Source organism: Oratosquilla oratoria, chromosome 9, assembly GCF_046742065.1.
Source record: "Oratosquilla oratoria isolate Oo_2021 chromosome 9, ASM4674206v1, whole genome shotgun sequence".
NCBI lineage: Eukaryota > Metazoa > Arthropoda > Malacostraca > Stomatopoda > Squillidae > Oratosquilla > Oratosquilla oratoria.
In genome coordinates, this window is record NC_134785.1 from 58414883 (window position 1) to 58434407 (window position 19525).

Below are 19525 nucleotides of genomic sequence, written 5' to 3' on the forward strand. Positions count from 1 at the left end.
TGTCGCCTGCAGGGATGATTTCGTTCACGCTATTACGGCGATATACGAGTATTTGTTACTCCTCCACTCAACACATGCTCCCCCAAGCACGCACACACACACCGCAGACCACGAAAGACAAGTGATACAAAACATTCAAGATAATTCTAGGTACTGAAAGCACGAAAGAGGTTATGGTTGTTGTTAATCGAAGCTTTAACAATGTCGTTAGTATCAGTAAATACAATTAAGCCTTGCGAGGGCATTTCAACATGGCCTCTTAGGAGGAACAGGTGGCGTTAAATTGATTACGGAAGAGCGTTGGGCCACACGAAACGACTGACCATTTAATAGTCACCACATTGCATTATCACTATTGCATTGTTGACGTCACAAGATGGAGATGTAGTAGACGTGGAAACGGAGAGGTGTAGTAAAATGATAAAGAACCAAAGGATATATTAATTAATAAGAGAGGGACTAGATCGCGTCTACTCCTGCGCAAGTACAAGATATGGGTTTCAACACTTCTTTCAACACACATCATTACTTGGTAATGGTGGCGCTTTGGTCGCTACGTGCCTGTAGTTTTGCATATATAGCTAATAGATGTTTTACGTTCAGATGTTGCTGAAATCAAACTAATATTTTCTGGCGTCACTCCTTTGGAATCCGTCTGTACCTAAAATCATCTTTCGAGAACCAACGAGCGACTAGGAGACCCTTTCGAGAAGTCGTCCATCCACTAAGTTTAGAGGGGGTTCATTCACCCCCCCCTCAGCAACGAGCATCGCCAGTTACCAAACACAAGTCATATTCACCACCAAAACTCGGTGGTGACCGCGTCGCATCACGGGTGTCGCACTAGCAAGAGACGCCGGGTGATTTTATTCCACTGCTGTAAACAACAACCTCTTTGGCTGAATACAACCTTCAGGCTCTCGGTGGAGGGTGTGCAGTAAAAACACAACCCGGGCGGAGCCTGGGATCAGTGTCGGTGTGCGTTCCGTTAATGGAGCACCCCGTGGTCTTCCTTGATGATGTCTGCGGCCTTCTCGGCGATCATGATGACAACGGCATTTAAGTTCCCTGACGCGATGACTGGCATAATGGACGCGTCTACCACACGTAGCCGTGAGACTCCCCGAACTCTTCATAGGAAAAGAAGAAAATAAACATTTAGTTAATCACCAGTAAGTTTTAAAAAGAAAACAGATTAAACTATAATGTTCTCAGTTGCCGTGGTAAGGTCTATGTTCTAAATCCTTCATTCAATGCCCTTAAGCTGTTGGAAGACAGACACAGTGACCATAGGGTCAATAAAGTCAATATGTGATATTGAATAAAGAAATACATACATATATGTATGTATATATATACATATATATATACATATATATATATATATATATATATGTATATATATATATATATATATACATTGTGTATGTTAAAGACAAATTGAACATTTTTAGAAGCTCTGCCATGGGATTCGAACCCTGACCCGTGCGTCTTAACCACGTGATTATGGACGCACGGGTCAGGGTTCGAATCCCATAGCAGAGCTTCTAAAAACATATATATACAGTATATATGCGTGTGTGTGTTTCTGTGGAGGAGAGCATTGACGGACTGATTCCAAAGTAGGACGAGAGAAACAAATGAAAGGCACAAAGAAAAAAAAAGAGAAGCAAAATCAAAACAGAAAGTAGATGTTAAATAAAGGAGCAGCATAACAGAAACTACTGAAAGCAATAAGAATATGTTTTCGAAGGAAGTTAAAAGAGGAAGGGGAAGTGAATCAAGTAGAGAAGGGAAGGTAAAATGTGCAGATGGAGAGATGATAACGGAAGAGGAAGCGGTAAGGGGAAGATGGGTAGAATATTTTAGGAAGCTGTTGAATGTGAAGGAGGATAGGGTGGGATTGGTGGTAACAGTGGAAGGCGCTAAGAAAAGGACAGTGATGGGACAGGAAAATAGAGGAGAAATAAGAAAGGTCGATGTCTGAAGGAGTGACAAATGAGTGGACAAGATGCCAAGAATACAAAGGTTGAACCAGGAACACTAATGTAATCTTACGTTTCGACTTCACGTCTTCTTCAGAGTAACAGACTTATACAGACCCTCACAGCGGGTCATCTTGCCGGACGTTTTACAATGCTGCACGCTGATTGGTCCGCGCTTTTGCCGAGGACCAATGACAAGTTGGCAAACCCTTCTCTGTAGTCGGCGACCTCTTACCGCTCACTTTTCCGTTATCTTCTCTTCGTTTGCACCTTTTACCTTTTCTTTGCTACTTGACTCCCCTCACCTTCCTCTCTTAACTTCCTTCGAAACATCTTTTTATCACTCAAATTTTCTGTCATACTGCTTCTTATTTTACACCTGCTCTCCTTTTTGCCTCCTTTATCTTATGTTTTACTTCTCTCTTTTTTTTTCTCTTTTTTTTCACTTCCCATATGTTTCTCTCGTCCTACTTTGGAACCAGTCCCTGAATACTCGCTTCTTCTCTTCCACAACCTTTTTCACTTTATCGTCCCAACACTCATTGCTCTCCCTTCTATTCCTTCCCATCCTCCTTGTCACTCCTTTCTACATCCTTTCTAGAAACACCCCCATTCTTCTTCCACTCCTACTTCTACTCCATTCTTCCCCACCTCCCACAATTCTTTCAGCTTCTCCTTGTACATCTGGTCCTTCTCCTTCTCAATTAAATATTTTACTTTAAGCACCTCTCTACCTTCTCTCCTTTTCCTCTTTCTCTATATATTCTCTATTTTCAATTTACCTTCCACCAAAAAATTATCTGACATTTCTCCACTCTCTCTTCTAAAAACATGAATATCCAAAACTCTTTCTACTTTTTCTACTAGAGTGATTAAAAAGAAATATAAAACAATTAATAAGAATGAATGAATAAGATTACTTTGTTATTAACAGCCTAAAATCTCTTCAGTGATTAAAAACAGATTGTATAGTCCCACTAAGGCTATATCTATGACAAATGCAGTGTACCAATTCCATTGTTATACTGAGGACTGTGCGTCCCGTATTATTACATAGGTCATACTAGATCTTCTTTAAGTAGATGGTTATCTTTACATATACAGAAAGGTGCAATAAAAACATGTAAAACAGCACCATGATAATGACATCAGTGGGGACTTCCGGAGATTGCTAATGTTGAGGGCATTATTAATCCGAGAGAATTCCCCGTCAATCAGCATACAAGGTGATCTGAGATCCACAATAATTCCCTTTAACTCCGCACTGCGCCTTGTGAGGAGGTCCCCACCCGCAACCGCAAAACCTTCACCACACACCATCCATAACTTCAGCGTGCGACCAACCCGGGGGGAGGTGAGCCAACGATGTCTGCATAAGTACATAAACTGTCAAAACATGGCGAGGGTACACACTTTACATTGTAAGTAGCCTACGTCATATGTTACATTGTCTTTTGTCAAAATATGTGTTATTTAATTTTGGTAATATTTTACTATTATAAACTCATTGTTACAGATGTAATTCTGATGATGTACCTCTGAGGACGAAAAGTCAAAATGTCACATGGGTACATTAGGTGATTGAATATCTGATCATCCCCCTAATGCAAGAATATTAATAAGAAGTTTGGAAAACCTTAAGAAAAAGTTGAATAACCGTGAGAATGCTGCCGTTTTCAACTCTATGTACATATAAGAGAGCCTGCTCCCTTCTCCAATATATATGTACATATATATATATACATATATATATATATATATACATATGTGTATATATATATACACATATACATATGTATATGTATATCTATATATATATATATACATATATATATATATATATATATATATATATATATATACATGGACATATGAAAAGAATGTATGAAGAAAGACAAGCAAAAAGTGTGTTGGAAGGTAAAGGGGGCTGGATTAAACGTGAGGGGAAAACCTTGAATAGATGGAGTAAGAGGGGGACTTGGGTATAAGGGGAATGTCTGTTGAGCAGGAAAGGGAGTAGTAAGGAGATAGGTGTGAGAGGAAAGTGGTTGTGAATAAATAATAAACTGATGCTGCTGGAAATGATTTCTCCTTGCCTTTTTTTTTTCTTTATTCGTGAAGTGACGATGGCTAAAAGTCTCCATGTAAATGAAATAGTAGAGGTCTCTGCTGTGGAGGTACTGTGTCTTGCTGCATTGCATCTAACCCAGGCAGTGGGCGGGGGTTGTTATGGCCTTAATCCACAAACAGCAACGAGATTTTAAAAAACGAAACAAACTGTTGTTGCATGGATGTGAGGTGGGTGAAAGGTGGTTGTGTATGAGAACCTTGGTTGGCTATTTCCATTATAAAGGGGAAGGAGCGTTTGTTATGTGTATGTATATATGTGTGTGTGAATGTATGTATGACTGTATGTATGTATGTATGTATGTATATATGTATGTATGTATGTATGTATGCATGTATGTATGTATGTATGTATGTATTTAAAAGTTTGGGTGCGGAACACCAAATTTCATTCCTTCCCCCTCCCCGACATGCACACTTCTTACACTGGTCTACCGGTTTCGCTTTTAATCTTTAATGTTTTACCTGAGACGGGGATCGACCACTCCTTCCGGATCACTGTATGGCGCCATCTTGCACGTCCCTGCAGGATGGGTTCCCGTCCGCGTTAGGGATCGAACCAGGCACTCCCAGTAAGCATCTGAGTCGTGCTGGTAGAGTGAGCAGCCTGGAAGTACCTGTGGAGATGACAACATTAACAGACTGACCTTTTATTGTCATATCAAGCTTGCAGTTTTCAAGAACATGTGATTATCTTTGGTATGAAAAGTAATCATTATCTTAGGTTATACTTTGATCAGCCTTACATATATATATACATATATGCATATATATGCATACATATATATATATAAATATATACATATATATGCATATATGTATATATGTCTATATATATATACATACATATATATATATATGCATATATATATATATATATATATATATATATATATAGATATATATATGTATATATATATATATATATACATATGCATATATATATATATATATGAAATGGTCACCAGCATACAGATATTCATCTCATCAACCGCATTAACTTATTTCCAATTCAATTACTTGCAAACACGATCGAGACTAACAGGAATTTGTAGCTCAATGAAAGCATATTCGGAAATTGAGATGCTGTCAGGCCGAGGACTCGAACCTAGCCGATGCGTGTGCGCGCGCGTGTGTAGGATGAAGACTTGCTCACCTTGCTGTGGAATTTGGCGCCAAAGCCTTCCTTGAGCGCTTTCGAGTTCCCCACCCGCAGAGCGAACTTTACACCTGAGGAAGAAGAAATAAAGATCAGATGTCGTCGTTGTGTCGTCGTCATCATGGAGGATGATAAGAAACTACCTTTCCTAGACTCCATAATCCTATCGTGACGAGAAAGGTGTCAAGTTTTCCGTGTATAGGAAGACCACGAGAAGGGATGACTTCAAACACTACCTATCGGAACATAGTCCACGAACCAAATCCGGAGTAGTGATTGGATTCTTCTTACGGACACTGAGAATATGTAGCGAAGAATATATAGAGAATGAGATGACACACACGTTCAACATCTTCCGTAAGCTTCTATATCCAGCGGGGTTGCTGACCAGAAAAAGCGAAAGAAATACATGGAAGAGCAAAAAAAAAAAAAAAGGGCACCCGAGGTATCGGATGCCACCACGTGGGAAGAAAGTAAAAGTAGAAGTCCTGACCCTTACACTATCTAAAGCTGGAACCCAAAAAGCACATGCCTCCGGACGAAAAATAAAGGACATCGTAAGGCATAAAGGAAGGTAAGATATTAACGTGAATAGTGTAATATATAGTATACCATGTAATGAATGTCCGGCAACATACTACGGCGAGACGTCACGGGGAATGGAAAAGAGATTAGCTGAACACAAGAACGACCTGCGGCACCACAGAACATCAAACTCTCTAGTCATACACACAGAGACACCCGGACATTTGCCAAATGAAAAGAGGCACGACTTCTCCGAACGGGCTTGGAGAAGAAAATGAGAAGACTGGAAGGAGCGGCCTACATCACACTGGGAGAGGTTACGAACTACGGAGACGACTTTGTCAACGTATTATTGGCTACTGCCAAACTGGTCCTGGAAGAAGAAACGGACCAATTAGCATGCTCCATTCTAGGACATCCAGTGGGATGATCCGCAGTGAGAATATATATACTGTTAATAAACGTTGTTTGTCACTCTGAAGAAGACTGGTAGTCGAGACGTTAGCAAGATAGTGTTCCTACTCCAACCTACGTTTTTCTACCACCTTTTACACTCATTTGTCTCACCTTTACTGGCTGCATGTTATTGTGGGGTTAGCAGCTGCTCACTAGCATGCAGCTGATACTTTAGGGTCTATATGGGGCGTCCCTACGGACCAGAGCCACAAATAATTTTGTCTGTGGTAGAGGAAATCTCTATTCATATAGATATTTTATTATACTGCGACTGCCCCCACCCCCACTCTTGTTACTGTCCTGTACCACTTCCTTGAACATTCATTTTCTCATTTTGGCGAACTTTGTGGTGGGGGAAAAGGATACTGCCACCAAGTCTTCCCACTTGAGCCGTAAAGGGTGACAAAAAACGGGATAGGGATAGGACTAGGCATCCTTCTCCCTATAGCCCCAAAGGGGACATTTCTAAAAGAAGCAAAGGCATAAGAGGGTCTGGGAGTTTCCAACCAGAAGCCTAAGGTAAGATGAGAGTAAAAGGGAAGAGATGAACAGTATGTTTGTGAGAAGAAAGATGGATGTGTTGGCATTGAGTGAAGCTAAGTTGAAAGGGATGGGCAGATCTGAGTTTGGAAATGTAGTTGGGATGGTCTCGGGAGTAAAGTGAGGATGAGGGAGAGAAGGGTTGGCTATACTAGTAAGTGAGGAGATAGGTAAACGTGTAGTGGAGTAGGAGGTTTCTTCAAGGTTAATGTGGATGAAGGTGAAACTGGGAAGGGAAATGTGTTTTTTTTTTGTAAATGTATATAGCCCTGGTAGTAAGAAGAGTGTACAGAATTTTTTCTTTATAGCTTTAAATGAATGCATAGAGGGTTTAGGTAGAAATGTCATTGTAGTGGTATTGGGAGCCCTTAATGCTAGGATAGGAAATAAATCAATAGACGGAGTGGTTGGGAAGTGTGGAGTTCCAGGAAAAAATCGTAGTGGAGAGTTCATGGTGGATATGGTCTAGAAAGAGAGCCAATGATAGCAAATGCAGTGTTTAGGAAGAAAGTCAAGCATAAGTACACATGGGAGAGGGTGATGTATGGAAGGGTGGTAGATAAAGCTTTAGTGGACTATATAGTGGTAACAAGGAGAACAGTAGGAAGAGTAGTATGTACAGTAGGAATATCAGATTTTTTTTTTTTTTTTTTTTTTTTTTTTTTTTTTTTTTTTTTTTTTTTTTTTTTTTTTTTTTTTTTTTTTTTTTTTTTTTTTTTTTTTTTTTGGTGGTGGTCTGACCCTTTGCAAGGTAGTCTGTGACGATGACTCCACGACAGTCCCAAAAATCGACAGCATGATCCTCCCTGCGCACTTCTGCACCTTAGCCTTCTTGGATGGATGGATGTAGTGTGCTTTCACTCCTTGCTCATCTCTTTTGTCTCTAGATCATACAGATAGATCCAACTTTCGTCCATAGTTACCAGACGACCAAAGAAATCCTCTTCATCCTGCTCCAAAAGAGTCAAAATCTGCCTCGACAGGTCACGCCGTCTTTGCCCTTGGAGAGGAGTCAGTAAGCGCGTAACTCAGCGTGCTGACACCTTAGACATATGCAGTTCGTCGTGAATGATTTTCCACACACTGCCGTAACTAAGACCTGTCTCATGCATGATCACGTGGATGGTTAATCGTCTGTCTTCCAGGATAAGATCCTCCACTTTCCTCAATGTGGCCGCAATATCCGTGAGTGATGGTCGTCCAGTTCTTGGCTCGTCTGTGAGGGACATGTGGCCAGTTTGGAAATTCCTTTTCCATCTCACAACAGTGTCATATGACGGGCAATCATCACCATAGACAGCCTTCATTTCATCATGGATTTGCGGGACACTGTAACCCTTCAAATGCAGGAACTTAATCACGCTGCGAGCCTCAATCTTCTCCACCTTGCAGGTTAGTGACATCTAGCGCCACCTATAAAAAATAGATAAATAAACAAACAAAAGAAAACATTTTTACACCATCATGCACATGAGAACCAGTGATTACACTGACAAAAATTCATTGACATAGCTGAATAACTTCCGGGTGATAATTAAAACTTTACGATACCCCCTCGTGTGTATGTATATATATATATATATATATATATATATATATATGTATATATATATATATATATATATATATATATACATGTATGTATGTATGTATGTATATGTATATCGTGTATAGTGTGACCAAGGGCATTACTGGTAGGCCTAACGTAGTCGAATATTGCTGTGCTAGATATCATTCTGGGTATATCTTATAGCAAATATATGGTTTTCATTCTTTTTTGTACAAAGGTACCCCAAAATGTTTAGAAAAAAAAATACATAAAACATCTGATACCAACGGAGTTTTAGATACCATACTTTCGTTTTCGTTCATGCCTGACTACGGTTGCTCCTACATAGGCTGTTTCTTTTGTATTGTTGCTACATGAAAAGTGAAATCTCTTACGCTATGTACTCTAATTAAAATTAAAAAAATAAATTATGTAAAAGAAGAGTTAACATATATCTATATATATATATATATATATATATATATATATATATATATATATATATATACATATACATATATATATATATATATATATATATATATATGTGTGTGTGTATATATATATGCGTTGTTAAAGTCAACAGCTGTGATAGCATTATTCTGTTTATAGAATTTTTTTTTTCTATGTTACGCACCAATGTGCGGTCGTCTGGATGCAGATATCTGAGTAGAGTACTGAAGTCCACTCAGAAATCTGCATTCAGACGACCGTACATTGGTGCGTAACATAGAAAAGAAATTCTATAAACAGAATAATGTTATCTCAGCTGTTGACTTTAACAACGCATGCATTATTAATGGCCTACTTCCAATATATATATATATACATATATATATATATGTATATAATATATATACATATATATATATATATATATATGTATGTATGTATGTATATATATATTCCTGTCTCGAATGTGCGTGCCTCTTCGTTCACTGCGATGTAAACACGTGCGAACGTAGGTGCACGCAGATTGGAGAACGGAAAAAAATCGTCAAATCTTCATTTATATATATTTTTTGTAGATTATAAGTAACAGTGAATGAAGTCCAGATATTCATGTAGTAAAAGAAAAGAAGAATTTAGGCTGCGAGAGGCAGGTCAAAAGAGCTTTCCAATTCTAACACAGACACTCTACTACTCTCATAGAATATTTTGACTGCCCTTAAAAACTTTTCCCCAATCCCATATATCTACAGTACCTCCTACAGTACTTTCCTGTTGACCCTGTCATAAACCTTTTCCAAACCTAAAAAGGCTTAAAATACGCGATTTATTTTTGTTAAAGCTTTTTCCTATATCTACCTTACCACAAAAACCTGATCCACACAACCCTATCTTTCCTAATCATACACAGTTCTTAACCAATTACTCGCTCTGTTCCTCTATGATCCCCCTCAACTGAAACCTTCCCATAAGCATTCCCAACTACACTCAATAAGCTCATCCCTCTAAAACTACTACAGCCACATTTGTCTCCTTTTCCCTTGTAAAGTAGAACTATCCTCCAGTCCTCCGGCACTCTACCTTCCCTTGGACACACATTAAACATCCTCACCAACCAATCCACAATTACTATATCTCCCTTCTGCAAACACTCCGTAGGATACCCATCTATCCCAGGTGCCTTACCCACTTTCTTCATTTTCTAAACTACTTGTACCTCATATTTTCTCATTTCTCTTCCATTTTCCTCTGCCATCACTGTCATTTTCTTAGCGCCTCCCAATGCTACCATCAATTCCTCCCTATTCTCCTCCACATTGAACAGGTCTCTCAAATATTCTGCCCATCTTTCTCTTACCTCCTCCTCTTCCGATAAGATCTGTCCATCTGCACCTTTTACCATTTCTTCTTTACTTGACTCTCCTCCCCTTCCTCTCTTAACTCCCTCTCAAAATATCTTTTTGTAGGAGAGAGGGCAAACGCAGAGTATGGGATCCAATATATTTGACGTTTCGCCCAGCAGGGCTTCTTCAGAAATAACACAGTTGAGAAACATTTTACTCCAATTATAGCTCGAGGTTGCGGGGAGAAACAAACATAAAAATGGTGTACATACAATTTGCTATATAAGGAGTAAAATGTTTCTTAACTGTGTTATTTCTGAAGAAGCCCTGCTGGGCGAAACGTCAAATATATTGGACCCCATACTCTGCGTTTGTCCTCTCTCCTACAGTGCTGTTGCAGTCGTTGCTGCTTTTACTCAAAACATCTTTTTATTACTCTCAAATGTTTCTGCCATACTCATGCCCCTTCTGCTCTCCATTTACCTCATTTATCTTATGTTTTGCGTCTCTTCTTTTTTCTTTGCACCTCTCATATGTTTATTTCGTCCTTCTTTACAACAAATCCCTGAATTGTTTCTTCTTCTCTTCCACTACCTTCTTCACTTCATCATCCCACTACTCACTACCCTTCCTTCTATTCCCTCCCATCTTCCTTGTCCCACATACTATCTTTGCAAACCTCGTCACACCCTCCTTGACATATCCCCACTTCTCTTCCACTTCTACCTCTACTCTATCCTATACCACCTCCCACACTTCTCTCAGCTTCTCCTTGTATTCCCGGTCCTTTTCCTTCTTATCTAATCTCATCTAAAATTTTTACTCCAAGCACATCTCTGTCTTCCTCCCTTTTCCTCTTTCTCCACCTATCCTGCTCTCTAAACTTATCTTCCACCAAAAAGTGATCTGATATTCCCCCGCTCTCTCCCTTAAGAACATGGACATCCAGAACTCTTCGTACTCTTTTCCTGGATATCATTGTAGAGTCCATTAATGCCTTGCTAACGACCCTTCCATCCACCACCCTCTCCCATGTGTATCTATACTTGACTTTTCTTTTCTTTTTTCTTTTTCAGAGATGCAAGAAAATTTCTAGTACTTCCGAATTCGAAAACAGCCAATAGTATAAACAAATTTTTGCAAAAACCAGGAATGAACATTACCGTCACACCAGGACAAAAGAGTGGAGACTTAGTCGGTCATAAAGGTGGGGTGAGGTCAGGTCAGGTCATCAACAAAGAAAGCGCAGTGTATAAAATCCCATGTGGTGATTGCCAACGAGCCTACTATGGAGAAACGAGTAAGGGGACTGGGGTAAGAGTGACACAGCACAAATCGGATTTAAGACATCACAGGACAACAATTGCTATAGCAGTACACGCAGAGAAATATGAACATTTACCAGACTGGAATAATGTGAAAACAATCTACACAGGAATGATCAAGAAAATCAGAAAAGCAATGGAAGCAGCTTATATAAAGAAGATTGTATAAATAATAGAAAAGCTTTCATCAACTGGTCTAAAATAGGGAGGGAATTAGCAATACACGATTGGCCACGAAAAAATTAGGAAGCAGTGCTTAGAGCGAACAAGTCGTCCGCCAGATCAACAACTAGGAGACACCCTCCAGACGATATATAATCTTGTAATCCCTTGTACTTTGTAGTCTCTCTGAAGAAGGTGTAAAACCGAAACGTTAGAGGATTAAACTCAGCTCTGACTTGTGTTTCATTACCACCCTCCTATCTTCATACATACATACATATATATATATATATGTATATATATATGTATATATATATATATACACATATATATATGTATATATATACATGTATATATATACACACATATATATATATATATATATATATACATATGTATGTACATATACATATATATATATATATATATAGTGGGGGCGTTGCTCCAGCAACGCGATGTTCCTATCGGCCAGGAACTGTCGGAATCTTAGGGCACTGTGAGTATGAGCGTTGTCATGGTGAAGCAGCCTCGAGTTGTCCTGCCATAACTCTCGCCTCTTTTTGCGCAATGAATGAAGCAAACGCCATAGTATCTCTTTTTAGACATGCTGGTCGATCGTCTGGTTCTGTGACAAGAACTCGCAGTGAACGATGCCCTTCACATCGAAGAATATGATCAACATGACTCTGGCTTTGGGCTTCGAGTGTCTTGCTTTCTTCGGCCTTGGCGACGTCAGACTCTTACACCGAAGGCTCTGGCGTTTGGTTTCCGGGTTGTAGTCGAAGATCCATGACTCCTCACTGGTGATGACTCTCTATACCAAGTCTGGTTCGGTTTCTAGACGCTCGAGGATGTCCTGACATGCGACGTTGCTTCTGGTCATCGTTCAGTCATTTCGGCACCACCTTTGCGCAGACTTTCCGCAAATATTCAGGGATAAGCTTCCAGACGTTGTCTCGATTCATGCCCGGCTCATTTGCGATCAGTCAAACGGTCAGCCGACGATCGCTGCGCACCATCTGCCTGACGCGCTCAAAGTTGGTCTCAGTCCTGCTCATTGAAGAACTTCCGGTCACGGGATCGTCTTCCACGTCCTCGCGTTCCTCTTTAAACCTCTTTCACCACTCAAAATACGTGAGCGTGACATCGTCTCATCTCTGCACACTTGCTACAGCAATCCCCGTGCTTCTGACGGAGTTTTCCCCAACTGGACCAAACTTCAAGCTTGTTCGTTGTTCTGTGCTTATTGCTTGACGGCCTGAAACAGAGGATATGTATTTAAAAGCACGTAGAAAAAAATGGGAACAGGGACTTCATTCCTGACCGGTGTAGCCTTATGAGGCTTCTTCAGAGGATTTACTGAGTGTGAAGGCAAAGGTATTTATAAGAAATTTGTTGTGGTTCACGAAGGATGCCAGGTGAGGGTCTGCATGTTGATTGGTCCGTTGGTTAGGTCGTACATACACACACATGCGATCTTACAGATATATATATGCATATATATATATATATATATATATATATATATATATATATATATATATATATATATATATATATATATATATATACATACTGACTTGATTCACATATTTTGTCTATGTTAGAGTAAAATATCTACTCTTAGAGGATTGATACTTCATCAGTACTGTGACTGTCATTCACTCATTCCGTTATGACGTCTCATGAACCTGTTCCATATCACTTTTTCTCATGTATACTTTTTCTTTTTGTTTTGTCTTTGCCCCCTGTGGTAGAGGGAGATAAGAATTCTGCCACCGTGTTTCCCATGCGAGTCGTAAAAGGCGACAGAATGAGACGGAGTAATGGGACTAGGTATCCTACTCTTTGTAGATTACGAAAAGGCCTTCGACTTGGTAGAAGTTAAGGCCTAAGAGGGTCTGGGAGAGAGTTTCCAAACAGAACCTTAGAATAGGGGTCATTAAATTGGCCGTGTCCAATCTATAAGCACTTGGTCGTTAGTTCGATTCCTGGGACTTGCTGCGTGCTTCTTGCGTTGATTCTAGACAACCCTGGCAAGAAGGGGAGGCGACCCAGACATCGGCCTAAAAAAAAAAAAAAAAAAAAAAAAAAAAAAAAAAAAAAAAAAAAAAAAAAAAAAAAAAAAAAAAAAAAAAAAAAAAAAAAAAAAAAAAAGAGGCTTGCTGCAATTGAAATGGAGAGTTAAATGTGCTTGGTTGTGGTACACATGAAAGTTAAAAGAAGTCGTATGTAGTATATATGTGAGAAGAAAGATATATGTGAAACTAATTTGAGATTAGCTGAAACTGTGAGTGAAACATTAAGAGATACATTAAGTGACAATGAGTTAGAAAGGATGAATAGTTTTGACTTTGGGAGGTGTGAACATAGTGGAACTGAGGAGGGGCCCAGAGGAATGTTTTTATTTGTTTGTTTATTTGTTTATTCATTTATTTATTTATTTGATTATTTATTTATATATTTATTTATTCTTATTTATTTATTTATTATCTGTTTATTTGTTATTTGTTTACTCGTTTATTTGTTTGTTTATTTGATTGCATCAGACCTCGTTGAGGACTGAAAAATCTATTAATATTCTCTACTATTTCCTCTCATTGCAAGTGAACTATGAAGTGAATAACCGAACAAAATAGTACGGGATTGAAATATTCACGACCTGCAACTGTAACTTGGAGGACAACTAACTTCTTGCAAATGAGTCACCAAACAAATTCCCAGTTTTAGTACCCGAAGGTTGAGTGAGGTTGTTGCTATTGCTGTGAACTCATCCCAGAACGTTCGAAGGAGTTTTTCACGGAAATGAACGAAATAGCCTGATATTTACGAAAGTAAATGGAAACGTACTACGGAGTCCACGAGAGATAGGAGAAAAGGAAGTAACAATCAAATATGAAAAGGAAATCAAATAAGAACTAAGAAAATGTAAGAAAGGAAGACGAAAAGAATTGGGAAAAGTCAAAGGGAACAAATCACCAACGAAAGAAGAAAAAGGATAAATGTGCGAGAAAGTACGAAAATCAATAAGAAAATCCTCGAAAAAGAAAGAAAGACGAGGACAGTTTAAAAGAAAACGTGTAGCACATTTAAAAGGAAAATTATTAACGTAACCGGAACGGCCCGGGAAATAGAAATAACGACGTGAGAAGTAAGAAAAGGAAGAAGAAAAAAAAGTAGAAGGAAAGAAAGGAATGGAGGAGGAAGAAGAGTTGAACTAGTTTGAAGGTGAAGCGAAAGAGTAGAAAAATAGGAGAAGGAAAAGAAAAGAAAAGAATACTTCGGAGTAGAAAAAGGAAAGGATGGGAAGAAGAAGAAAGAAAACGGGAAGAAAAAACAAGAAAGAAAACGAGAGAATAAGCGTGGAAAAGGAGGAAGGGATGCAGGGGCAGAAGTAAGTAAAAGGAAGGCCACGATTAAGACCAGGAAAAAAAAAAAAAGAGGAGGTAAAGGAAGAGGAAAAGAAGAAAGAGGAGGAGGAAAAGGGAAGAGGAAGAGGAGGAGGAAGGTCGTGGGAGGAGTGGGAGTAATGGGTAGCGTGGAGTAATATCTTCTACAAGACTTCTTCCCGTTCTCCTCGCGGCCACTAATTCACCTCGAACTAGAATTTCGACGTCTTTCTTGTGGCTGAGGTAGTTGGGATCGATCCGTGGCTGATGATGTGGGTTGGCCGACGCCAGGGTGATCGACCCTCGACTATGGGGTCGCAGCACATAGATGTTGACACTAAACCCATCTCGACCTTCCAACGATCCGAAGTATTCACGGAAGAACTGTAAAAACGAAAAGAAAAAAAAGATGAAATAAATAACACATGAAATAAAATAAGATAAAAAGAAAATAAACTAAAATAAAGTTATACTAAGCCAAACTAAATAAATCAGAAGAAAACAAAATAAGATTAAAAATAGGAAAATTGAATAACGTAGAATTAAAAAGAATAAGATAGATATAGTGAAATGAAACAAGACGAAATGAAATAGAATCAAGTAAAACAAGATGAAAATTAAATTATGAATAATAAGATGTAAAAAAAAAACTAATATAAATTAAATATAATCTAAACTGAGAGAATAGATACTCTAAAAGAAAACTGAATTGAATTAGAAAATGAATGACTAAATAAAAGAAAGAAATTCGTGTTAATCAATTCACTCTGAGGGCTATTTTGTAGCTGTATATAGATGTCTGGTGTTAACCGCTAGAAATTAGGCAGGTGGAATAGAAATAAAACTGTCAACTGAAATAGATAAATATATAGATAAATAAATAAATAAATAAACAAATAAATAAATAATTATATATATAAGTAAATCAATAAATAGATAAATAAATTAACTAATTAATATATAATTAGAAATAGTAAAACAAATCAATAAATAATATTGATTAATTGATTAATTAATAAAGAAATAAATTGATAGATAAGTAAATAAATAAAGAAACAATTAAACTGATAAATGCATTTGTAAACAACTAGATGAATGAATAAACAAATAAATGGATAAATGAATTAATAAATAGGTAAATGAGTAGATGTATTGATAAATTAACAGATAATTAGATAACTCATTAAATAAAAATATGTAAATAAATAAACACAGAAGTGAATATACATATATATATATATATATATATATATATATATATATACATATATATATATATATATATATATATATATATATATATATATATATATATATATATATATATATATATATATATATGAATAGATAGATAACTAACTAAATAACTGGAGAAATAGATCATTAATAAATAAATAAATATAAATAAATAATTAAAAATAAGTAAATAAATGAATAATCAAACAAAAAATAAATAGATACAATATAGTTGAATAAATAGATAAATAAGTAATGAATAAATAAATGATAAATAGATAAATAGATGAATGGTGAAGGTGAAAAAAGTTACAGGTCTAGTTTCGAGTTTATTCCTTAACCGGTTCATCTTTTGCAACTTCTTCTTCTTCAGAATAAAACTCAAAACGAAACCAGTCATGAATAAATTGAGAACTAGACCTGTGTCTTCCTTTTCCACTTTCCTCAACTTTTTACAATGTCTCAACACTAAACAAACTGATAAACGAATAAAGAAAATCAATAAAGTACATACATATACCAACGGCTTTTTCCCCCTTCCAAGAGAGGTAGCCAAAATCAAAGGCATAAATCCACTCCCACCCATTTCATCCCGACATACTCCACTCCCATTCACCCTCTCCCTCCCTCCCTCCCTCCCTCCCTCCCTCCCTCCCTCCCTCTTATCTTGGCTCCTCCTGGATGACGGGTCATCCCTGCATCTCGCCCACTGCCCTGGGTCAGAAGCAATGTAGCAAGACACAGCACATCCACAGCAAAGCCGCTTCATTTAATCGGCGACCCCACTCCGACTCCGTCCGTTTATGAGGAAAAGAGAAGACGGGGGGTAATCCCTTCATGCTGCGTCAAACTATCATTCACACATAAACTAATATATAAGTAAATATATAATTATTTAAATGAATAGATAGATAAATGAATAAACAGGTAAATTAATTAATAAACAAACGAATAAATTATTAGATGAATTAATAAATTGATAAATGAATAAATGAATAAATGAATAAATGAATAAATGAATAAATGAATAAATGAATAAATGAATAAATGAATAAATGAATAAATGAATAAATGAATAAATAAATAATGAATCATGAATAGATTAACAAACGAATAATTTATAAATGAATAAATGAATAAACAAATTAATCAATAAACGAACAAACGAATAACTAAATACATGAATGCATGCATAAATCAATGAGTAAATGAATAAGTGCATAAGACAGCAAGAAAGAAGAAAAAAGGAGAAACAAAGAAAAAAGAAAAAGAAGGAAAAGAAAAGAATTCAGGAAAAAAGAATATTCCAGAGGATCCCGTCTTTAACGAGTCCCTTGTCAGACCACCAAAGCCTACTATTTGTAGGACAGTAGCTCGCTCTTACGCGCGCGCACGCCCACACCCACACACACAATCACACACACACACACACACACACACACACACACACACACACACACACACACACAACACACACACACACACACAACGGCCTCACCGGGTTAGTCAAGGAGTTGTGACCTTGCTGTCCCGGTGTATGTGTCTATGTGTATATATGTATGTGTGTGTGTGTGTGTGTGTGTGTGTGTGTGTGTGTGTGTGTGTGTGTGTGTGTGTGTGTGTGTGTGTGTGTGTGTGTGTGTGTGTGTGTGTGTGTGTGTGTGTGTGTGTGTGTGTGTGTGTGTGTATGTATGCCCTTGCCTCTTCAAGATAGGCAACGGGTGCAATGTCTTACGCTGCGCCACCGCTCAAGACAAAGGATTACAAAGGATTACAAAGGCGGAGCATGCCGACAGGAGACCTTTTGGTCCATATCAAGGTCGAATCCGAAAAATCAAAATAACGATAAATAAATAAATAAACAAGTGAGTAAATAAAAATATAATAAGGTAAATAATGAATAAATAGAATAAATGAATAGGTCTAGTTAAATAATAAAAACAGGTAAATAGTAAATAATGATAAATTCACACATAACTAATAATAAATGAGAATCAAGCAAACAATAATAAACAAACAGACAAATGATAACAAAACAAATAAACAAATAATATGAAATAAATTCCACGACACAAATGCCAAGTCGACACTAGGAACACTGGATGTCTCGCCAGTTCTGTTGCCGTCTCAAAAAACTTCTTCGGGCTTGACCTGTGGTTAGGAGAGGGAGACCGGCCAAGGAGATGCAACAGGAAACCAACAATCAACAATCTAAACTGGGCACAGGTAACGAAACTAGGAACAATGACACGCATGTTCAAAATCACATGCACCACAGAGGCCGAGGCTGAGAAAATCCTAAAGGAAGGTATCAAAGCCTTCATCATATATATCCCGGCGGATAGAATCCACAAAGAAGAAAGAATATGTGGAGATAACACAATGCCTCAGATGTTATCAATACAAACACATCACCACACAATGCACCAACACAAAACACATATCCTCCAAATGCACACAGAAGGGGCACACTCATTGGCAATGCACACAAAAATAATTCAAAATGCTTAAACTGTGAAGGAAATCACGTAGCAGAGACAGCATTATGCCCAGTACGTAAGAAGAAAATAAAAAAAGCTCCTCAGAACCAAACGTACAAAAACAATATGCAGACACAACATAAAGCAATGTCCGACTCAACTTCCAATCACCTCCACCTCCCCCCGCCACCCTCCAACCCACAACGGTCTCCCAGATGCATCACTCTAACAAACTCCGCACAACTACAGACAGTTGGCATGATATACTCAGCCTATCAACACAACATAATACACCCAGACACATCTAACAGAGTTATACAAAAGGAACAACGTAAGCCCACACTGATCCCAGCAACATCTGCGGAATTACCTCTTGGTATACAAGTACAAACCAAAACCGCAACCCACATCCCCTTCCCACCTACCAATACACAAGCTTCCACACTCCACTCCAACTCCACCACCACAGCTCCAGAACACACCTCCTCCTCCTCCCCTCCTATGCCAAAACCACAAAAAACACCTCATTAACAGCAAAGGCACCACACAGCCTCTTCCTCCTCCTCCTCCTCCTTCTCTTCCTCCTACACCACCCGCTCCAACTCCTCCACAACAACCAAAAACCGTTACAACCACAGCACAGAATTCCAACATTAGCGACTCAGAACACACATCAGACAAGGACATAGACTTCACAATATGCACAGCCACAAACACACGTTGTCCAAACATTCCCACAGCAATCAACCTCACACCAGGACTAAACGCAGAACTATTCAGAATCACATTCCTACTAAAT

General features: G+C 38.1%; 1 protein-coding gene across 1 annotated transcript in view; it reads right to left on the reverse strand.

Annotated features, from left to right (window-relative positions):
* Nucleotides 1-536: 536 nt before the first annotated feature.
* LOC143027893 (glucose dehydrogenase [FAD, quinone]-like) overlaps nt 537-19525 on the reverse strand; it is a 47475-nt gene continuing 28486 nt past the window's right edge. The window contains exons 12-15 of the mRNA XM_076189539.1: nt 15217-15394; nt 5269-5342; nt 4578-4729; nt 537-1130 (exon numbers count right to left, since the gene is read on the reverse strand). Coding sequence (XP_076045654.1) covers nt 989-1130; nt 4578-4729; nt 5269-5342; nt 15217-15394 — 546 coding nt within the window. The 3' untranslated portion in view covers nt 537-988. The remainder of the gene's footprint in view (nt 1131-4577; nt 4730-5268; nt 5343-15216; nt 15395-19525) is intronic.